General features: G+C 42.8%; 1 protein-coding gene across 2 annotated transcripts in view; it reads right to left on the reverse strand.

Moving 5' to 3' along the window:
- LOC137432347 (receptor-type tyrosine-protein phosphatase-like N) overlaps positions 1-24,867 on the reverse strand; it is a 237,834-nt gene that overhangs the window by 158,717 nt on the left and 54,250 nt on the right. The window contains exon 2 of one of the 2 annotated variants that reach the window (XM_078781553.1): positions 22,082-22,183. In XM_078781553.1, coding sequence (XP_078637679.1) covers positions 22,082-22,183 — 102 coding nt within the window. Of the gene's footprint in view, positions 1-22,081; positions 22,187-24,867 lie in introns of both variants that reach the window. The other variant, XM_078781543.1, reaches the window with a different exon arrangement.

Here is a 24,867-nt window from a genome sequence, read left to right on the forward strand (position 1 = left end):
CCGTCTCCATGCTCCTCGTACCTTTCCTTACACACCTCGGTACTCTCATTCCACTCACAGCCTTGGTCACACACCTGACCACCGAACACCTTGGCACACATTCGCCGCTCGCACACCTCACCAACACACCTCTTCGCGCCCCCTCCTCGGTCACCTCCTCTGTGACAATCACAGGTGTGCTCCCACTCGCACACCCAACCACGTGCCTCACTACCAATTCCAGCGTGCATTCCCACTCACGCTCTACCATTCCAGGTGTGCATCCTTCCATTCCAGGTGTACATCCTCGCTCACCTGTCACAACCAACTCACGCTCCTTGTCACTCTCACTACTCTCACCTCCATTCTTGACAGCGCACTCACCCTTACTCTTGACAGCGCACTCTTTCCTCATGCACCCGTCCGTTACACACCTTTCTCGCGCACACTCTCCCGTTACATCCTCTGTAACACTCACCACAGGCATACACTTTCTTGTTACATCCTCTGTAACACTCCCCACAGGCGTGCATTCTTCCTTGCCTTTGACAGCGCACTCTTTCCCCATGCACCTGTCCGTCACACACCTTTCTCGCGCACACCCTTGCGCACACTCTCCCGTCACACCCTCTGTAACACTCACCACACCGCGCTTCCATGTGCTCCCTCGCACACGCGCTACGACCGACTCACTCTCGCCAGCACCTTCACTCCTTGGCACACACTTTTTCCTCACACACCCCAGAGTCGGACTTTCTCGCACACCTCCTTTTTCGCACACCAGACCTGTCGCACACTTCACCAACGGCCTCTCACGAACACCCGGGTCCATCTCGACCCCCAAGCTTCTTAAATCCCCTGGCGCATCATACGCACGACCATATTGGTCACCACTTACACCGGGTCCTCTTCCTCTTCGCTTCTCCTCCATCACCTGCGAATCCCTCATCCGGTTAATGAGCACATCATCACGATCCGAACACAGACTTTGGACCAATTCTTTTACTTCCTCCTTTATCTCTTTCTTATCCTCTCTCCGTCGCTTCTTAATTTCGCTCACCCCTTCTTCCACTTCCTCTAATTTCTGCTTCACCTCCTTCATCTCCTCGTGCGCCCCTTTAAGTTCTTCCTCTAACTCCACCTTATTTTTTTCTATGTGCTCCCGCACCTCCCGCTCTTTAACCTCCATCACCTCTACCACCTTGTCCATTTTCCTCGTCAGGTCCTCATGTACCGTCTGACACTCTTTTTTAATTACCCCTACGTCCTTTTTCATCTCCTTCTGTGTCGATTTTAAACCCTCTATTACCGCTGTGTTCTTCTTTACCTGGTCCCCCAACTCCTTTTGTCCCACTGTCAGTTGTTCTACTCCCAGCGTCAACTCCTCTATACCCCCTTGCAATTTTACAGTCCCCTTTCTCACCTCCTTCTCCATGCGCTCCTTACAGTGCCTCACCTCCTCGCGCACTCCTCCGACCTCCTCACTCACCCCTCTTCTGATCTCCTCTCCCATCACTTGCATCTCCTGCCCAGATGCCACCCTCATCTGCTCCATTTCCTCCCTGTGAGCATCCAGTTTGGTTTCTACTCCCATTCTGACCCCCTCTATCTGCTGCCCCATTTGTTTAACTTCCCTTTCCGCTTGGTCCCTCATGTCCCTCAATTTGCCTTCCATACTGTTTTCTAACCCCTCTAACCCCTTTTTCACTCCCTCTATCTGATTCTCCTGGGCAGCCATTCTATTTTCTACCCCCGTTAACCCCTCCTGTATTTCCCCTAATCTATCGTCTAATTTCCCAAATTTCTTGTCTAATCCCTTAAAATTATTGTCTAATCCCTTAAAATTATTGTCTAATCCCTTAAAATTATTGTCTAATCCCTCACCGGTACCCCTCGCTTCGTCCCTCATTACCCCCATTTGGTTTCCCATTACCCCCAATTGCTCACTCTGAGCCCTCGCTTCGTCCCTCATTACCCCCATTTTTGCTTCCAATCGCTCACCCTGAGCCTCCATACTGTTTTTCAAACCTCCAATTTGGTCTCCCATTTGTCCCATAAGGGCCCTCATTTGCAGGAAGAAAAGGTTCGAATCCACCAGCGGCGCTGCTACGGTCGCGGGCGGCGTGGCCATGTGCGAGGCGCCATTTTGCACGCCCGTAACCTCGTGCTCGACGACGCTATTTTGCGAATCTGCTACCCTCACTGCTTCGCTCTCCTCTTGTCCCTCATTTTGGTCCTGGATCGACCCTGCTTCCCTCTCCTCTACCGGAACCCAGCCGTCTTGGTCTGCCATAGCGCGACTTTCAAAATTCGGGTTTTTATTTTTTTTGTAAAACACAATTAAATTTCGCTGTTATAATTTCGAGCGCGTGAAACGCGCTCCGGATCGAATCCCACTTCCCGACACCAAATGTTACAGACGCGGTTTTGGATGTTAGTTTACCGAGCGGTTTGGTATGACCGCGTCTGCACAGTTACCCGATTATACTCGAACATTGGCCGAATCGCGCTACGCTAGATCAATGAAGGAAAGGACACAACGGCTGGGTTAAATGACACGACACCAGGGGTACAGTTCTCAAGACCTCCGGAGGAGGTTATAATATTTCGGAACGTTGAGATTACAAGGACAAGAGGGACAGCATAGGAAGGTAGGCACTTAATCACGGTCTTATAGTAGCCCTGACAGACCACAGATAAACAGGACAAGACTGACTCACACAGGGATTGATGGCAAGGAAGGGCAGGTAGTCGAGGCTCAAGGTGCACCTTGGCTCAGGGGCAGAATCGACCCGGTCCGGTCCAGAGATGCGGGAGGTCTCTCAGCGCTCGGAGGTGGCGACTTCTCTTTCCAAGCTGGGGGCGCATCTCACGTCACGTCCGGTAAGTCGCTGCGTATATCCGGCGGGGAGTGACATGCCCTCGGCTCGTTAGCTCCGCCCCAGATGGAATCGGCCCGCCGCTTCTTATTGGGTGCTGGGGGTTACCGGGCTCCGCCCTTGACGAGGAGCTGACAGCCAGCCCCTTCGTGGTAACCCCGTAACCTGGAGGTAACCTGGAGCACATGGGCAATGGCGGCTAACCGAGCCGGAGTGAGGACGCACACTCCCCGCGCGCTGTTGTTGTAGTTGTTGTTGTTGTTGTTGTTGTTTCATGAGGAAGATGGGAGGAGGTATGGGGAGGTCCTAAACTCACTACTGGTGCCATACAATCACATTCTGGTGCAACGAAGAGTCAGAATTAATGGAAACGAGTCCTTAACTGACATAGACTAAGAATAACTAGCAAGATGTCCGAAAGTTGTCTACGTGAGATGCGGTGGACCTGGGCACGACATTTAATGGGGGAAAAAGGGGAAGGTCGGTTCTACAGAGTGTTGTTTACAGACAATGGGACTAGGGAATGGGGGATTGGGGATAGTTGGGGAGTATTGGGGAAATAGGGGAATATTTACAAGCGGATATGGATGGAGGCCAAATCCCATATCCGCAACAATATTATATGTACTAGTGTGAATCGGCTCGCTATGTTTGCCTCACCACACATCACTACAGAGGCACGGGCTTATTTTAACTGAGGAGTATATAGCGATGCACATATATATATATATAGGGCCAAAAGCGATATACATATAGCATGATTTCTCAAAAAGTTGTGGACGAATTCAGACAAAACTTGGTGGACAAGACGGGTGTGTGACAAGAACGAATTGATTCGATTTTGATGAAGATACGGATCTGCATATGAGAATTTTTTTTAATTTTCCAAATGATCCTTCACCATTGAGAGATGTGGTCAAAAACGATATGTAGCAGGATCTCTCAAAGTTGTTGACAGGTTATGACATAACTAGGTGGTTGAGTGGGGTAGGTGACAAGACCAAGCCGATTAGATGTTGGTTCAGATTATATCTATGAACTCTCTAGTTACACTTTTATCAATGTGTACTCAATGTTTGCCGATACTCAATGTTTGCTGATAATGTTTGCACAAGTGTTATGACTTATGAGCATGGAGTTATTAAGTTAGATTATAATGTTTCATCCAAAAGGTTTATTAAAACATCACTGGAGTGGGTGATCGAGCTTTTACAAAAATTGTTACTCTGAGCTTTTCACTCAGGATCATAATGGAAATATAACTTTGAGGTTATGATGTTTGTGATGAAAGTGACAACTATTGAGAAGGTGGCAGAGAAAGTTAGGTATGTGGTAATGCTTCAGCAGTTGGAGCATTTATATCATCCGCACGAGCAGAAGACAAATGTGAATGACGTGGAGTGTCTATAGCTTTGAAATGCAGATTCCCCACTAATGGGACATGTTTATGAAACTCCAAATAACTGAATATGACAATGATGTGTCCGGTGCATGCAAAGCTCTCAAATGTAAACTCGAGAATCTGCATTAACCGAGCAAGAAAAATTCTCATTATAAATTAAGAAAGCCATCGAAAAAGGGTAACAACTTTTAACAATGTAACATTAACATTAACACAACTTAAATGTAACATTAACAACTTTTTGACACAAGTAGACGATTTTGCCTGTGGACATTTTGCTTTCCGCACAGAAACAAATTGTCTTGCAATGCAAGACCAGCATCAGCATGATGCCCGGAAATATGTGGCAGAATCAGGTCAACCTCGAATATGATTTCATCTTGCTTGCTGTGTTTGAATAATGAATATTATTCGTATGACGACAAAGTCGGTGATAAGGAATGTCACACGCTGGGGATTTACGAAGGGTAGATATGAAAAGGTTTTGTTCTATGTGTTGATATAACTATAATGAGGACAGGTCTTAGCAGTGGTAGCAAAATAATGTTAAGGATTATGTTACTTTTGATGACGATGCCAAAAAAATAGGAGGCTTTAGAAACAAATTCAGATGTATTCTTTTAACATTGTATAGATAAAGTACAGTTTGCTGTTGGCTTAGCGGTTCGGGTGTTGGCCTGGGACACCTAGGATCCTGGGTTCGAATCCCAGTTGATCGCTGAATTAACACCAGCGGGGTTAACTCAGCCTGTCGTCCTTCTGAGGTTGCGCAAATTGAGTACCAGTTCACTGTTAGTTCTCAGTGCGTCACAAGAGGTGAACTAACAGGGTTGGCGGCAGGAAGGGCATCCGGCCATAAAACATTGCTTCAAAAAGGGGACCACCGTGCCAGAATAAAGGCCAACCCCTGCTATGCGGGGAAAAATGGCCTCCAAAGGTGGTTTATAGATACAGTACATGCTGACAAATGATTGGTCAAATTTTTAAAAAGCCAGGGGGGTACAACAGCTTTATATATTAGTCCCATTTTGAATGTGATAAAGGTAAAACTAACTGAAGAAAAACTTTAAAACAAAAGATAGTTTCAAAACAAACTCGCTGGCAGGCCAAAATGGCTGCTGAGTTGATAAGCAATTAATTTTCCTGCTGCGTATTCAGCATAAAACCCAGACGATTTGAGAATGTTATACTTATGAGGGTTTGAATAGAAACAAAAGTTAACCCCTCCATAAAGGTGAAGCTATTGGAGTGCAATCAGATCTCCGCTACACATTTTAACTGCAAACAGTTTTCCATATTCCTCCAGCACAAAACAGGGGGAATCGATATCAAATAAAACAGAGTAATAAAAATCAATTCCTACCAAGATACTCAATTATTTTGACAAAGTAAATATAGACAAATAAATAATTAATTAGAGCTTATAATGAGCATCAAATGTTTCGTTCTTTTGATTTACTTATTAAATTATTTGTGTTGTAAATAAATTTTCAAACTAACCTTGAGTCATAGATGAGAAGAAGATGAGAAGAAGATGAGAATATAAAGATGACAAGCAGCAGCAGAGCTTGTCAAGTCCATCAAATATTTCCAGAGGGAATTACTCATCCATGGCTGCAGACTATCTAAAATTCTGTCAAACCATATATCCATCTTAATATTCACTTTCCCATTCACAACGTTCGGTTTCTGAGTAAATAAACCATTGTCTGTGAAGACTAGTTTTTAAGAGCACAAGTGTTTTTCAATAAAGTTAGGCGTGGGTGACCACAACAAAATGGTACCCATACAATTTAATAAACCTTTATTATTTTTTAATATAGCTGCTGGTTGCACCATTTTTCTGTGGGCACATCTGCCACTGATGCAATGCCTCTTGATAACCAGTTATCTGGTACTCATTTTGCCGAACTCTGAAGGATGACAGGCTGAATCAACCCCACATGGCATTAACTCAGCGGGATTCAAACTCAGGACCTCAGGATCCCAAGCCCACCACCCTAACCATTAGGCCAACACCACGTGATGACTCTGTTGTTGGGGGGTTTTTTTTGGGTTTTTTTTTTTTTGTATACTGAATCGAGGCTCGTGAAAGAGCTAACATTTATTTCACAAACAAATCAACCAGACAAACAAAATATACAAAAAGAGGGAGCGGAAGACAAGACAAGACAAGACAAGATGGGGAGAGAAGGGGAAGCACACAACCACAACATTTGAGAGCAGGGAGAAGTGTGGGAGGGAGAGGGCTTGGGGGCAGGAGGCGTGGGAAGGGGAGGGGGGGGGGGGTTCTTGTTTTGGGTCGATTTTTGAAATGTGCACTCATTGGTCAGACAGCTGCTGGACCACACCCCCATCGTTCGCTTGAGTCCACCCACCATAGTGCCAAGACAAAATTATATGACTACCATCTTGTTTCCTGGTGGGCCTATAAACACATTAGGCCTGTAGGCTTCTGCTGATTATACACTGCCCGGGTTTGTTGCATCAGATTTCCATTGGCTTTGTTTGGGTCGAGTGTTATTGCCGTTGAGAGGCTTCAGCGTGGAAAGACTATGAATGTCCGAGGCATTCAAAATCCTAGTTAAATCCGTTATTCCAACCGTGACCAACCATACCCGCTCATCTCACTTCCGGTTGCACCCAGTTCTGGAAAACCCATGATCAACCCAAGCTCAAGCATATTTACATATTGTAACATGAAAGGCAAAATGATGCTGCTACAGGACCCCAAACAATCGAATCATATCATATGTCGAATGATAGTAAGGTTTAATCAAGCCCGTCTGTACTCAAGGTACATCAGAACGCAAGGTGAGGGGTTGACTTCAATTTTTTTAACAGCACATTAAATGTGTGTTTCCCATTCACGATGCTCATATTTTAAGAGTGCTTTAAATGCGTGTTTCCTAATTGGCCCGTTACCTGATTTTGTCGCAGTTTGTGAACACAGTGCTGTCATTCTTGTTTTATTACAAACGACACGTTCTTTGGTAAACATTTGCTTCACATGATGCATGATCACTATGGAAAGTTTCAGATGGATATCTTTAATGCCATTGATTTTATTGAAGTTAGAGCTCAGTCTCCAGATGTCCGCCTCTACGCTGCAGGCAAACCTGGATTTATTACTCTGAAACATCCAGCTGTGGTGATTTAATGGATTTTGTCTGTTATTGTGTTTTGAGATCATCTATGGATTGTGGCTTCGATAGACGTTGTACTTGATTAAGCATCTAACCCTGAACTCCGTTTGAGTTTTCTTGAAGGATTTTGTTCCCAGGTAGATTTCGACTAAAAACGATTTTTATTTGGTTGTCCATGACATGTTGAGAAATTGGGGCTATCTTGTCTAAATCTGCTGAATATACACGAACTCCGCTTTGTGCACCTGCAAAAAGTAAGAAGATATCATTATTATGGAGAAAGTTATTGGAGGCAATGTTGGGACCGGTTTTTGTGGTCACCCTGTATTTAAACATTCCTATTTCCTATGTAATCCAAAATAAAACTTTTCCTATGTAATCCTAATTTTTTGCCATTTTCTACATAACTCATGACAACTGTGCCACATACCCTACTTTGTCTGTTTTCAATCTATGAAGCAGGTACTAAATAAGAGTGTATATGATGAGGAATCGAAGCAGAGTGATGTCACCATGTGCGTTGCACCTTTTAAAGGACAGTGAAGCGAAGAAGAAGACGAAAAAGAAGGAGAGAAAAAAACAATGCAACTTATTGGTTAATCTTTAACAGTTTTTTTTAAAGACAATCAGTGCAAATGTTGGCAAAAATACATTTGTACATAAACATTTCAACATTTTGCTAACGTCTAAGCAAATTACAAATTCACAAATTTAACAATGAAGAATGGACAAATATAAAAGAAAAGCAGAAGGAATCAATAGTGAAGAAGAAGGAGTTATTGGGAAAATAAGTAGGAGGCAATGAAAAGAAGAAAACAAGAAAGCAATCAGGGATTGCATACCCTCACCAGTACTTGATTGTGTGGTGTATTTTGTGTGGCGTTTATTAGCTGCTGTGTCTGTGCGGTTAATTGATGACGTGTATTCATGTTCAATCTGCTTCCGGTATTCAGTTCCGCTTCCGGCCCCTCGAGCAAGGAAGTGACTTCGATCTCTGCATCAAAGTTAAAGTATTTTTTCCATCCGTGTCTTTATCAAATTTCCACTCGTTATTTTATTGTGCATGTGCTCCTGTGTGTTTCTAGTTATTGTTGATTTGCAATTCATGCAAACTTGTGTATAATTAATTGTTTTCTGTTCGCACCGCGTGCGCAGCCTGGTCTCTCGAGGGCTTCCCTCCCCCAATCGGTGTTTTGTGAATTTAAGTTCTTTCCTTCGCTGTATTGCTTATTTCTTAGATTTTATCTTCTCCCCCAAACTTCCCCGAACATCTACCCTTTGTCTAACATTTTAAATCCCCACCCCCAAAAAAAACTTTTCTTTTTATTATTGCTATCCTAGCGGGCCCCCACGTGTGCTTGTTGTCTCGCCCCGCCCCCTTCATCTCCTTTTCTTCCACCTCTTCCTTCCATCTCCAGCCGAAACTCGCCTTTCCAATTCTAGTTTCCTCCATCTCATTTAACTCTTTCTCCTTTCTCTGATCCACGCCCTCACTTCATAGTGGGGGGGTCTATGTACTCAATTTCAAGTTTGTGTGCAGTTCATGTTAATTTTGGCCAACCACTATAAATGTATTCTACTGGGTCCTACTAATCGGAAAAATGATGTCGCCATTTTTTTCTGTTGACCTGAGTGACCTTGACTCAAGGTCAAAGTTCAAACGTCATTATGGTGACCATACTTCATTCAAAGTATATCGACCTTGGTACCAAAATGTGGCAAATTTCACAAGGAACGTTGATTATGACATTTGTTTGTCATTTGCCTACTCAGATGTTTGCAATATGCAAATTAATAAGCAAATGACCTAATTAGAGAAAAAATATGTATAATTAACATAAAGTCTTCACCATACACGTAAATCCCATCACTTCGCATTATTATTGAATGCCAATCATTAGGTACCATCTCAAATGTGTTCTGCTGGATCCTAAACTGGAAAAATATGTTGCTTATTGTTTTCTGTTGACATGTTCTTGATATTAACTGACCTTTGACATGTACTTGACTTTACTTACCTTGACCCAAGGTGAAATGTCAAATGTCATTTTAAGCATGTGACGTGAACAAGCAAAGTGATTTGGACATCTGCCAGAATCAATTTTGTGTTTTTAGGCAACAAATTAAATGTAAAAAATACTAACAATGGCTAAAAATCCAACCAACATGAGCAAATGAGCATGATGAATGAACAGTATAAAGAAAAGCATTGGGAACTTGAATCCAAAAATCAATATTCCAGACATCCGACTTATTTTACTTGATCTACTTTCTCAACAATCCTATCCAAGAAGTTCTGTGACTCAAGCTCTTGGGTCTCACTATCTTCCATGATCTTTCCTGGAAAATACACATTTCCAGGGTGGCCTCCAAAGCCAGTCGTCGACTGGGCATCCCCTTTCGTGCGAAGTCCTTCCTTGGCACACCTGAGCTCCTCACCACATACAAGGCTTTCATCCGCAGCTCAATGGAATACTGCTCTCCCCTCTGGGCTGGTGCTCCTGCCTCACACCTAGCTCGGATTCACGCTATTGAAACCAAAGCGTTCAGAATCATTGGAATCTCTCGCGATGAAGCTAACTCCGAGGGCCTTTCACTCACTCACCGCAGGTTGGTGGTCTTTCTGTCTTCTACCGACTCCTCTACGGCCTAGCTCCCCCAGCTCTGTCTGTGCTCTGTCCCCCAAATATTCCTACAGGTCGCACACGATCTGCCTGTAACCCTCTTATGGTTAAACTGCCAAAATCAAGACTCTCTATTCACCTTCACTCTTTCATTTCTCTTTTCTCCCACCTCTGAAACAAACTCCCTCACTCTCTTCAATCCCACTCCTCCCTCCAGGTCTTTCAAACAGCTGTTCACCACCATCTCTTATCTTCCCCCATCCAAAACCTTGATCTTTTCTACCTCCATTAATTCACCCCAGATCCACTTTTTTGAAATACTGACTTCTTTCTTGGAAGTCCTAGCAGTGTCCAAGTGTTTTCTTTTTTACCTCTCCCACCCTGCCCCCCCCCCACCCCATCCCATGCCTCCTCCCCCCAAGCCCTCTCCCTCCCACAGATCTCCCGATGTCCCTGCTCTCAAATGATGTACTTGTGTGCTTCCCTCTCTCTCTCCATCTTTTCTCCTGCTCCCTTTATCATGTTTTATGTTTTATGTGTCAGTTTGTCTTTTTGTGATCGATGTTAGCTCTTACACAAGCCTCTATCTTGTATACAAAAACGAAAAAAAAAAAATCCAATATGGCTGCCGAGCCACGTGATTGATGACGTCATTCATTTAATTATCCCATACAATTTTTGTGGAGATAGATCCCCCAAAAAACAACAACCTTCGGTGTGAGAGAAAAACAACAGCTCCATTTAAGCAGTTCATGAGAAATTGATGACATCAACGGGATGTTGATTGAGTACATGCTAACCGCCATGGGAAGCAAGGAGAAGCTGACATTTCAGGAGTTAAAGCTTCGTGTGCTCCAATGAAGGGTTAGCACCCACAACATCAGCTTCTCCTTGCTTCCCATGGCATCAGCTACCTCCCAACCATGTCCAATCTGTTGATTTCATCCATTGTTCAAACTGTCCATCAATCAATCATAGCCTTCGCCAACACGTCCAGTTATTCATCCTACAGTTCAGGACAAATCTTGTTACTCCAAAGAAATGCAGGATGATCAACTGTCTTTGACTGAGTATGATAAGGTCCAGTTTCAATTAATTTGGGGAAAGATAAAAAATTAAAATTGTATAAATCAATCTATAAACAAGAAAGAGCAATCAGAGATTGCAGACCCTCGCCAGGACGTGTTTTCAGTGGTTTTTAAGGCTTCTGTGTTAAAACAAATATGGCGGCCAAACCACGTGACCGATGACATCATTATTATTTTTCTCCACTAATTTATCCCAAGATGACGCTCAAGAAATTTCATCTTGATAGGATGAAGTTTTGTACTTGTCGAATTATGACATCATAATGGAGGCACCTATGAACATATTTTATTCATCATGAACATATTTTATTCCCCATGGAGTGTTCTTTACAATGAGCCATGTCTCAATTTTTTCTATTCAGCGCTTTTGGTGATATAGAGGTGCAAAGTTTTTCCGTTTTTCCAAGATGGCGGCCGAACCACGTGACCTATGACGTCATAATTATCATTACAAAATTCTACAGGTGGAGTTGCACCTATGGTGAAAATTTCCTATCAATCGGACCAACGGTTGCAGAGAAAATCATATTTATTCTGTGCGGACAAACAGACAAACAAGAAGACGTCATGCGTAGCACGATACTTGCAAAATCCGCCGCCCCCCCCCACCCCCCACCCCAAAAAAGTTTTCCAATGATACAGCAAATTGTCCATTTCATGAAGATTAAAATTTACAATCTTGATCAAAGCTCGGGTCAACAGGATGAAAAGTGACGATTTTTCAGATGAAAAATGATGATTTTGGAAGGTTGACCTTGAGTTGACCTTTGATCTTTTGACCTCAAAAATAATTAGTTTCCCTATTTAGTGACTCAATGTGCAAATGCTGTTCAATTTTCAAGTCAATCGGATGAAAATTGAGGATATTAAAAATTTGGCGTCTGTTGACCTTTTGGCCTCTTGACCTCAAAAATAGATGGTGGTTGAATTCAGTGACCATATATATAAATCCTCTTAGAAGTTCAAGTGAATCAAATTAAAATTGGTGATTTTAGAAATTTGGCCTATGTTGACCTTTTGGCCTGTGTTTACCTAAATTATAATACGTGGTTGAATTCAGTGACCAGATATGCAAGTCCTCTTCAAATTTCATGTCAATTGGATGAAAATTGAGGATTTTAGAAATTTGGCCTATGTTGACCTTTTCGCCTATGTTGACCTCAAATATACTTGGTGGTTGAATTCAGTGACCAGATATGCAAGTCCTCTTCAAATTTCAAGTCAATTGGATGAAAATTTAGGATTTTAGAAATTTGGCCTATGTTGACCTTTTGGCCTATTTTCACCAAAAATATAATTTGTGGTTGAATTCAGTGACCAGATATGCAAGTCCTTTTCAAATTTCAAGTCAATTGGATGAGAATTGAGGATTTTAGAAATTTGGCCTATGTTGACCTCATGAATAGTTGGTGGTTGAATTCAGTGACCCGATATGCAAGTCCTCTTCAAATTTCAAGTCAATTGGATGAAAATTGAGGATTTTAGAAATTTGGCCTATGTTGACCATTTGGCCTATGTTGACCTCAAAAAAACTTGGTGGTTGAATTCAGTGACCAGATATGCAAGTGGTCTTCAAATTTCAAGTCAATCGGATGAAAATTGAGGATTTTCGAAATTTAGCAAATTTGGTGACCTTTGGCCTATGTTGACCTTTTGACCTATTGACCCCAAAAACAAGAGGCTTATTGCTTTTGACCAACTCTACCACTTGGTGAAGTTTCGTGAAGATCGGTTGAAAATTGTGACCTGTAGGCCGGTGACAAACAAACAGACAGACAGACAAACAGACAGACAGAACCACAAACACAACCGACCAATATACTTGAAAAATCTTCGATTTTGCAAGTAACGAACGGACTCAAATGCAATACCCTCTCCTCATGCGAGGATAATTAAACGATATATGGATACAGACACTTTGTGGAGAAAATTACCAATTGTTGTTGGTGAATGTTAAATATCCTATGGTGTCTTTCGCAAAGAGTAGGCGAGGGATTTCAGGCATCCTGAACATAAAATCCTCTGACACATTCCCTCGAACGTCAGGACTGGTGAATCCATATATTCATGAAAGGCTTTGCCATAAACATTCCAAATGATCCCACAAGAAGGTGGGAATAATTGGGAGAGTTAATAAGAGTCGACCCAGGTGCCTCATCAAAAATCTGCATAAATCACCGCTTGGTCAACGTATACATCTTCCTATAATTCACCAAATGTCTGTCTGTCTGTTCCCAGGTACCGCAAAAACGGCTGAACCGATCGCAACGAAATTGTGGGTGGGTTATCAGGGACCCCCTGGAGTAAAATTGGCTATATTGTTTTTCCAATGAGGAAAATTTTTCAAATTTTCCAATTTTTCAGTTTTTCCAAACACGATGGAATAATATTTACCGATATGAACAGTGATGTGGCTTTTATTGAAATTCTACAAATACTGTTTAGATTTTGATGATTTGCGTGCGATTTGATTTAACGGATGTTTATACAAATCGTTTAAAATAAAATAAAAGCCTTCAATTTCTGATATTTTGCCTTTTCATTTGGGCCTCCCAATTGAAGCCCCGCCCATAGTTTGGGTACCGTTGCGAGTAAGACTAATGACAAGATCTACCTGTTTACCAAGACATTTAACAATATCCCAAAATATAATTTAGAGGCAGAGAAACATGCAGCCAGTACCTCAGCGCAAGGGTTTAGATGACTGAAAACAACAGCAAAAAGCATGGGAAATAAAAAGCATAGAAAAACATCCTCCCACTGCCCACAAACAGGACAATTAGGAGTAACCATAAAAAGTGAAAGAAAACTTATTTTTCTGATGGGACCATAGAAAACCCTCCCACTAATGTCACCAACATGTCTCGGGGCAAAATTGGAAAACAAAACCAACCGATTAGGTTTGCAACACTTTGATACAGACATGATCTACCTTCCATCCATGTCCCATATGCAGGGTGTGAAAAAAGTTAGTGTGTGTGTGTGTGTGTGTGTGTGTGTGTGTGTGTGTGTGTGTGTGTGTGTGTGTGTGTGTGTGTGTGTGTGTGTGTGTGTGTGTGTAAATATATATATATAGTAGCAGGGTAGCGGTTTTTCAGTTACCTCGGAGTGACGTCCCTGCCCTATGCGAGTCCCAGGCTCAGCTGGATCGGGCTGACAGTACCTGGTCTGGGCCCCTTGTCCAGGGTAACGGATCCCCACTGCCTTATGGCTAAGGCTATGAGAAGGTCACTTACATATCAAACCGCACCTGAAGGTCAGCCTGGGCAGCACTATATCGTGAATAAATGTGCCAATGAAAGTCGGGGGTGGCACCAATTGAGGCATCACTGCACAGCATCTACAGACAGGTGTGTCCACTTTGGATATCAAGTACAACCGTCATCATACCCACTACCTGACCAGTCTGCTGCAACGATGTGCATCAGGCTTTACGTGGCATTTACTGCACCTGCAGCCAACGATGCTCCAAGGAATAGAGACCGGAAGAGGGATAGCACACATCTGTATTACTTCAATCACTTGTCTGTGCAGGTTTTTCCCTTCATTGGCACTTGCTCACCTGCTCACCACCCATTTTAGCTCACCTGGAACATAGTTCCGGGGAGCTTATGCGATGGCGCATAGTCCGTCCGTCAGTCCGTAAACACTTACAACTCCTTTTCCAAAACTGCTGATGGAATTGTGACCAAACTTGGCACAAATTATATTTGATATGCTGCAACTCAAGTTTGTTCAAGGCATTAAAAAAATTGGGGTCAAATGGAGTATACCGGGGGTCAAAGTGGATCCAGGATTGACCCCCCAAAATAGGAAATTACTTTTTCCTCTGAAACTACACACATTATTCCGATTAAACTTGACCACAAACTTCATCACCTGTGATGTACCAAAGATTGTTAACGACATTAAAAAACATAGGGGCGATACCCCTGGCGCTCACCTGGTGGAATAAACATTATACTGCACCAACTAAGGGTATTTTAGACCAATTTCAATGGTTGCTAGAAGACAGGGCAGCATGTAGAATCATACTAACATAATCATAAGATTTAAACAAACAAACAAAAAAATACCTATTTTGGGGGGTGCACCCTTCCCCAACCCCGTATACCTCATACCTCTGAAGACACCAATTTTTCTAATGCCTTGAACAAAAATTGGTACATCACGGGTGGTCAAGGTTGTGGTTAAGTTTCATCGAAATATTGTGTGTGGTTTCAGAGAAAAAAAGCAAATAACTATTTTGGGGGGTCAAACCTGGATCCACTTTGACCCCGTTAACTCCCTTAGACCCCGATTTTTTTTTAATGCCGTGAACAAACTTTAGTCACAATACAACAAATATCATTTGTACCAAGTTTGGTCACAATCCCTTCAGCGGTTTCGGAGAAGAAGTTTTTCAAGTGTTTACGGACGGACAAAGTGCCATCATATTAGCTCACCTGAACTGCGTTCCAGGTGAGCTAAAAATCGGGCCCTGAGGGGATTTAAGGGGCGTGGTGGGGGGAGAGTGGGGGTGGGGTGGGGTTGCTCCCTAAAGTAGGTATTTGCTTTCGTCTTCTCAGAAACTACACATGCATGTCTGATGAAACTTGACCTTGTTCACGACATTTAAAAAAAAATCTGGTCCCTGAGGGGATTTACCGGGGAGGGGGGTGGGGGGGGGGTTGCTCCCCAAAATAACTACACATACAATTTCGATGAACCTTGACAACAACGTTTTGTTCATCACCCGTGATGTGATGACATTTGTTCATGGCATAATGAAAATTTAAATAAAGAAACCATGAACGCGTCCATAAAAAAAACCTCTATCAATATCTAGCATTTGAAAATTCTAATTTAAATAACTGTAAACTGTGAAATAAAATTCTGAACGAAAATTTATGTAAAAACCGGCATCGTGCTCGGAAAATAAGTAAATTAACCTAAATTTATATGTAGCAGGATGTCGGTGACCTACATACGAAGCACGGTGTTATCACTTACATAATGCATAACCATACCCCACTAGTGCATATATATATATATAGAGGGGGGTGTGGGGATATTACTATTCACATACTCGGTGAAAGAGTATAAAACAGGAAAGGCCCTCCTACTGATGATGCTACAAGAGTAAAAAGATGAGAAAGTTCGCAATACAGAGGCAGATCCTAAAACAGGTCATGAATGGAAGGTTGAGGGAGCAGTTGAAGCAGCGAAGCAATCACTGCAATTGAAAGAAGTGATTGGCCATACACAGAGTGGTACAAAGGGATTTGGATTTGGTGAAGTCAATACTCGGCTGTGGTCAAAGGTGAGTAAAAACGAGAAAAAAGGACATCGTCATCCAAGAGATCAAAAATGAGGAAGATAATTTACGAATCCAGAAAACTGTACAGCAGACTCAGCAAGGTCAATATGTGTCTTGGGATTATGTGTGCACACTCCAACGATCGCTTACGTGGAGTGATATCTGTTATATCCCTCCTATGAGACACAGTTATATCATCAGAGCTGTTTGCGATCTGCTCTCATCTCAAGTAAATTTAGTGCGATGGACGGTGGTCCAAGATAAATGAGGATAAATGTCCTCCCTCTTATGCAGGGGTAGATATGCAGAGGCTGGAACATATTTTGTCATCAAGTATAGTGTCCTTTGCAATGGGAGGATATACATGGCGTCAAAATAGGGTCCTCAAGAAGGTATTTCAAAGTGTATTTATGTGAGGCAGTATAAAAAGCCAATTCACAGAAAGTGAAGGAGTTTGCAACAGCATTCATAAGAAGATCTGGGCAGAAAACACCGGAGCACCAAAGTATAACTGTGAAGTGCAAAACCCCAATTATAGGTCTACTAGACTCTGCACAACATTGGGAAGCAGCAACAGATCTGGAAGATTTGAGAATATAAACCGATGTAATTCGTACAATGTGGAAGAGCCCAGACATACATAGTTAGTTCTCAGTTCTGTAATTAACTGGCAAAACATGCATTTTGATTGAACTCACAGTACCATGAGTCTTTAATAAATAAACAACATAATTAATACAAGATTTATAAGTAGTATGGAAACCTAGTTCAAGAATTGAAAACATAGGTGCAATACCACTGGTGCTCACCTGGTAGAATAAACAGTATACTGCACCGACCAAAGGTATTTTAAACCAATGTCAATGGATGCTAGAAGACAGGGCAGCATGTAGAATCATACTAACATAATCATAAGACTTTAAACAAACAAATAAAAAAAATACCTATTTTTGGGGGGAAACTCCCCACCCCTCCCACTCCGTTTACCTCCTCAGACCCCAATTTTTCAAATGCCTTGAGCAAACATTGGTACATCACGGATGATGAAGGTTGTGATTAAGTTTCATCGGAATTGCGTGTGTAGTTTCAGATGAAAAAGCAAATTCCTATTTTGGGGGGTCAAACCTGGATCCAATTTGACCCCCGGTAGACACCCTTAAACCACGATTTTTTTGTAATGCCGTGAACAAACTTTATTTACAACACAACAAGTATAATTTGTGCCAAATTTGGTCGCAATCCCATCAGCGGTTTCTGAGAAAAAGTTTCAAGTGTTTACGGATGGACTGACGGACTGACGGACTGAGGGACTGACGACGCGCCATCGCTTAAGCTCCCCTGAACTTCATTCCAGGTGAGCTAAAAAAAAGCTAGAAGACTGTTCCACGCTATGTTGTAGAAGTTGCTGCATGGGTCTTCATAACAGCATCATAATATTGTCTTTTGCGAGCATTGGGGCTGAATCAGAGGGAGATTAATAAAGTTCTCGAAGAGATAGGAATAAATTGATATATGTGGCAAAATTACATGCCCAGGCCAGGAATCAAGCCCAGGTCCTCTGGTGAACCGTACCAGTGCTCTGCCATTTGAGCTATCTGGGCGACCCTGACAGTGCATGCAATTTCCCCACACATATGAATACCACTCTCTTTCTGTCAATGCTTCCGGGGCACTTGCTGCCAACCAGAGGCCCACCAACGGCCTGAAAACGAGAGGGTCTTTCTCCAATGAGGGGGACAATTCCATGTCCTCTATTATAAACACCACTGGGGGCGTAGTGAAGCAATTAATGAAGTTGGATGTCGCTATACTTCGGGAGAAACAGGCACTCCACGAGACAAGACAGTTAGAGGGATTAGTGGTGAGGGAGAAGCAAATAGACCCCATGGTGTGTGAGGTAACATCCGTCGTCATGTGAGGGATAGTGTTTATGGGTGCACAGTTAAACCCTGCAGGAGTCCTGCTTACACACCCAGGACCAACAGGATGTAGTCCGATTCCGAGTCCGACACTGGTCCGATGCCAGCTCTGGTGTATGTGCAGGTTCTCAAACCAAAGCCGTTGAGTGGTGATTGAGCCTGAACATTGTGGGAGTGAGACTGGAGCCATGCCGGTGAGTGAGGCTGCGTCCGTCGAGGTTTGCAAACTAGTATTGGAGAGTGTTGTGTGATTAGCAAAATAAAGGGCATTGTTTTAAGGTGTCAGACTGAGCCTGGGTTGTTTTTAAAATATGTTTGTTACTGTGGAATAGATGCTGAGAGTTATGGGCAGCTGGCTGCTCGTGTTAATTGGGAAATTGAGGGTGTAAGGTGGCTGGCCTTGAGTGAAAGTGGGAAACACAAGACAGCACCAGTGTGGTACGACCCGGGCCCACTTGGGTACTGGAGGAGGAGTTGGGCTTCCCTATTCCATCGGGGAGCTGCCCAAGTGTTGGTCTCAGGCTGTTGGAGTCACTGGATCCTGGAGGGTGTAAGACAGGTGCAATGTGAGGACTACTAGGGAGAGGTGCTGTGGGCCATGCATTGGTGGCAGCACCACAAGGACCAGTGAAGACATGAGAAGGTGACCATCCGGGCATGCGGTCCAGCAGCCTCTCCCTGAGGCTCTAGGACATCCAGACTGTGGTAACCTGCCATGCTGGTGTGTGACGCGGGTCAAACTGCACGGACTGGGAATAGAATACCACCCACCAGACGACTCACTGGAGCATCTGTGGAAAGTTATGGTATTAAATGGAAATTGTTGGAAACAAAAAACTGGGAAAGGCCCATGGAGGCATGCATAACCTTCCACAGATAGTCTGCTGCAATTTAATAGACTCTTAGTTTGGGAAGATAGGCTTGGGTTTTAATTGGAATGTTGGAAAAGGAAGAATGGCTGCAGCAGATGCTGCTGGTATTGAACGAGCTGAAAGCTCCTGAATGTGAATTCAGTTGCATCGGAATGTTTGACCATTTGGTGATACAAGCAAATGTGAGTGAGGCTCTTTGCATGTGGAGAGGACTGTAGCCAGCTCCCAACAATGGTGGTTGTAGTTCTGAATGTGAACCCGTTGTCTAGGGTAGAGGCACCACATTTCCTGTGCCCAAGCATGACGATTGTGGTGGAATTTTCGTGAGTGGCGACACCACTCCATCTCCTCGTGTACAAGGTTTCATTGTCATGTGTGTTTGGCAATTTTGGTTGGTAATAGTGATTTAACTTTTCTCCCCTTTAGTCGTTGAGCAGGACTTGCCAAGGTGTTGCTCATCGTTGTGGAATGCCAAGCTGGCAGTGCTAGATGAAAGTCATTACCTGCAGTTTTTGATTTGCGGTGGATGGATTTCACCTTCTTGACCTGACACTCGATGAATCCATTTGATTTTGGGTATATTGGGGATGATGTGATGTGGTCAAATACAATTTGATGGTGCCGCTCCCATAGGAATTCAGAATCCTTTTTGAGAATTATTTATTGTATTTCTTGTCTGCCGTAAACATTACCGAAAAAGGTGATGTCTATCTTCTTGATGTAGCATTTGTTTGAATTGAAAACCAGAAAACCTTCGCACCGACTTTATGACAATGCAAGAGATCAAACACAAAACAGAAAAACAATTAAGGTAGAAGAGTGCCACCAAATATCCTAAAAACCAATCTGTAAGGCAATTGGCAAAGAATATCCCAAACCGTAAGTGGCTAATCCTATAAACCTACAATTCCCCAAGAAAATTTAATCATGCAATAAAACAACTAGCGAGCAGTACCAGTGTTCCAAATATAGTTCCGGCATAGGAGAGATCAATAAACAGGACACCAAAACAAGGTGTCCTTACTGCTCACAAACTATTGAAGGGGGGAGGGTTCTATCTATGCATCTATCCATCTATCTATCTATCAATAGCTAGATCACGCTAAGCCATTAGCATGGGCCATGTGATCACATATGTTAGATTCCCCTTGCATCAGACAGCTATTTGTCGAGAGCATTGTTTCTCAAACGGTGGGTCATGACCCCCAAGGGTACTTCAATAAACCTAGCATTTTCCCCAGTAAAGTGTTTTTTTTTTAAATCCCCATTCCTATATGCTTTTTAACCCTTGTAGGGATAATATGGAGTAGCAGCGGCCAAATACCAGATAGGTGGGTCATTTGGCAAACCCGGCTGAGAAACACTGGTCTAGAGGCAAGTGTTATTGTAAAGCATACACTGACGATGCAGTGAGCGTCCATTATAGAGCAGACAGTGAGATTGTTGTGTAAAACCTTCTGTAAAGGTGAGGTCAGGTGAGGACTTGTGGAATTTTAAATTGAAAAAGCGCTCTCTGGACATTATAAACTGTTTGACTAGTGGACTGCAGGCCATGGGAGCGAGATGGGCTGTAGAACCCTGGAGAAGGGTGGAAACTTTTTTATTTGGCCTGCCCACAGGATGGGACAGAAGATGGCACGGGATGCTAGGAAGATGGCACGCCCATCTTCAGCCAAAGACAGAAGCAGCAGCCAAAGACGTGACCCGCCACCCACAATAGTGGCTCCAGCGGCGACTAGGGCCGTGACCACACTAATTCTCACCTTTTGGAGCTTCAACACCCGGATAAAAACATCTCTATCTTTCCCTCTGCTTGGTCACCATCTTCTCACAGTCCCTCACCTCCACTGCATCACTCTGCAACCCTGTCAAACCTGAGCCATACCAGCCCTGTGTGCCAGCAGCCTGCACACCACCAGCTTTGTGCCTGCCTCAATTCCTCACCTGCCCCTTTGTTCATGTAAGAATCTGGTATTTCAGTGCCATTAGAGGGTTATGCTTTATTTAGTTATTTTGTACATATGTTTGCATGTCCCATCATGCCTATTCATGTCTGTCCACAGCTTGGTTCATTCCCTCTTATTTATTGATTGTTGTGTTTGTCTCGTCTTATCCCAGCATTTAATTGTAAATAAATCACATGTTAAATTTAAGAAGCAGATTCCCGCCTTTTTGCCTTCCGTGTGTATTCCACTGCAAGGGCTGGCTGGCTTCGTTTGCATGAACCTTGGGGAATCTTAGAATTAATTGAATGCAGTAAATCTAATCACTGCCTCGGTATTCGCAGGGGTCATGTACCCCCCAGCTCAGTCGGTCCTTGTTAACAGCCCGTCTGACAAGATCTTTTCTTTTTTTTCAAAACAACGATGAATATACATCACGAGGAGGTAGCATAATGGAGTTGAAACATTGAACATCCCACTACCATACAATGACCAGTGGATTGGCCACATATGTTGGACGTTCACCAGATTATATGATAAAAACTTCTATTTGAACACAAAAAAGTGAGCTGACCTATATTCCCAACTCACCTTGTGAGAAATGTCAAAAAATGGGAGAATAACTTAAAATGATCCAAAACAAAAAGCATAATCAATTATATCTCAATAAAAGACTTCGAAATGACCTCACCATTCCAAATTCCATCTAGTATGGGAATTGAAAACAGGGCAGTGCTACCAGATACAGTATTCAGAAAGAAAATTTAATTCAAAATTCGAAATTACATTTAAAATTCAAATGGGTCTTTTCATGCCCATTTGAGGAGGTTACAACTAACAAGAGAACAAAAAAGACAAAACAACAATAAACAGACAAACAAAACAAAACAACAAGAGAAAAACAAAAAAAGCAGAAGTGGAGCGTTGTACCTGGATCTACATGTACATCTGGCCTGTCTCTGCGGAGGAGAAGGGAGCTCAGGTCAGCTGAATTCAGACCAACGATACGTTCACACTGTCCATTCTTACAATCTGCTGGGAGACAAATGGAGGTCAAAGGTTCAGCGAAAGAAGAGGGCAAGAGGTCAGTCAGCTTTACATAATGGCACTATTAACAATGGAAGACTTACCCCTCTACATCTATCATGAGTGCTGGCGGGATGGCTTAGAGATACGCACACTCTCCTCTGAGCCGTCCAGCCTGGGTTCAAATTCTAACAGCTATAAACTGTCATCCTGGTGACTCGCAAGCAGGGTGAGGCATCAATGTTGGTGCCCTCGGTGTCCCCCGGATGGACATTAAACTCGGTGTCCCGTCTGCCAGCATTAGTTTGTGGACATTAAAGATCCCATTGTGTCTTTCGTGTAGAGTATGCAAGCTATTGCCGGAACAATGGACAAATTCCAAATTCCTACTCTAATCTACAGGGGCACTGCATCAGCAGCACAGCTGTGCTCCCAGCAATGAATGAACCAACAGCTACAGGCTGCATACACAATCAATGAATGAATATATCATGAGATAATTGGTGTTATGTAACTGCACATCAGAATATATAACATTCATGACTCATTTAACAATGGATAAAATCTACTGGCACCGTGTAGCAACACAATATGCTTTATTGTATGTGAGATAGCACGAGTTACTAGGTTATTGTATGTGAGAGATAGCACGAGTTACTCGGTTATTGTATGTGAGAGATAGCACGAGTTACTAGGTTATTGTATGTGAGAGATAGCACGAGTTACTAGGTTATTGTATGTGAGAGATAGCACAAGTTACTAGGTTATTGTATGTGAGAGATAGCACGAGTTACTAGGTTAATGTATGTGAGAGATAGCACGAGGTACTAGGTTATTGTATGTGAGAGACAGCACGAGTTACTAGGTTATTGTATGTGAGAGATAGCACGAGTTACTCGTTTATTGTATGTGTGAGATAGCACGAGTTACTCGGTTATTGTATGTGAGAGATAGCACGAGTTACTAGGTTATTGTATGTGAGAGATAGCACGAGTTACTCGGTTATTGTATGTGAGAGATAGCACGAGGTACTAGGTTATTGTATGTGAGAGATAGCACGAGTTAATAGGTTATTGTATGTGAGAGATAGCACGACTTACTCGGTTATTGTATGTGAGAGATAGCACGAGTTACTAGGTTATTGTATGTGAGAGATAGCACAAGTTACTCGGTTATTGTATGTGAGAGATAGCAGGAGTTACTCGGTTATAGTATGTGAGAGATAGCATGAGGTACTAGGTTATTGTATGTGAGAGATAGCACGAGTTACTAGGTTATTGTATGTGAGAGATAGCACGAGTTACTAGGTTATTGTATGTGAGAGATAGCACAAGTTACTAGGTTATTGTATGTGAGAGATAGCACGAGTTACTAGGTTATTGTATGTGGGAGATAGCATGAGTTACTAGGTTATTGTATGTGAGAGATAGCACGATTTACTAGGTTATTGTATGTGAGAGATAGCACGAGTTACTAGGTTATTGTATGTGAGAGATAGCACGAGGTACTAGGTTATTGTATGTGAGAGATAGCACGAGGTACTCGGTTATTGTATGTGAGTGATAGCACGAGATACTAGGTTATTGTATATGAGAGATAGCACGTGTTACTAGGTTATTGTATGTGAGAGATAGCACGAGTTAATAGGTTATTGTATGTGAGAGATAGCACGAGTTACTCGGTTATTTTATGTGAGATATCATGGCCAATACCTGCCTGCACGAGTTACTCGGTTATTGTATGTGAGAGATAGCACGAGTTACTAGGTTATTGTAAGTGAGAGATAGCACGAGTTACTACGTTATTGTATGTGAGAGATAGCACGAGTTAATAGGTTATTGTATGTGAGAGATAGCACGAGTTACTAGGTTAGGTATAAAACACATGGACACTGCAAGGACTTCCAGGAAAGAAGTCGGAACTTCAAGAAAGTGGATTTGGGGTGAATTAACGGTTGTAGAAAAGATCAAGGTTTTGGATGGGGGAAGATAAGAGATGGTGGTGAACAGCTGTTTTAAAGACCTGGAGGGAGGAGTGGGATTGAATAGAGTGAGGGAGTTTGTTCCAGACGCGGGAGAAAAGAGGAATGAAGGAGTGAAGGTGAATAGAGGGCGAGGAGGAGCTCGGGCTAGGAGTTAGGGCTAGGCGTTATGGCTAGTTAAGCAATCTCTTGACAAAGGTTATGTTGGATTGTTCACCATTGCCTTCCCAGAGTCGGTCATGACATGCAGTGATGGACTTGAACTAAAAATCTGCCCAGGCATTTGTAAGCACACTGGCTCAATTTCGGGCTGCATGCAATTCCTGTTTCTTTTCTTTTTTCCAAGCTTTTTTCCAACGGCCATGTCTCAGCTAAAATAAGTTATGTTCTTAATATCACTTGTGGGCCTGTTGGACCAAATTTTCATTGGTCTTCACGGCCTTGTAGCAATACCTGCCTGCTGAAGAGCTTGAATATATCAGCTTGCCTTTCAGTTTCACCAAACCCAGGTGTGATTGGGCCAGGGGGCAGAGGGATTAGACATTCGCCATTATTATTGCAAAATGACGCTACTATTATTATTGTTGTTGTTAATATTGTTATGTCGGTAGGGTAAAGCAATATCTCGAGTCAGGTAGATCTGAATAGGTAACATGCTTCGTCTGTCGCGACAGGGAATCTACCTGTAATAAGTTCTATGTTAGTCTGG

The sequence above is a fragment of the Myxine glutinosa genome, chromosome 1 (assembly GCF_964187855.1).
Source record: "Myxine glutinosa chromosome 1, kmMyxGlut1.1, whole genome shotgun sequence".
NCBI classification, from domain to species: domain Eukaryota; kingdom Metazoa; phylum Chordata; class Myxini; order Myxiniformes; family Myxinidae; genus Myxine; species Myxine glutinosa.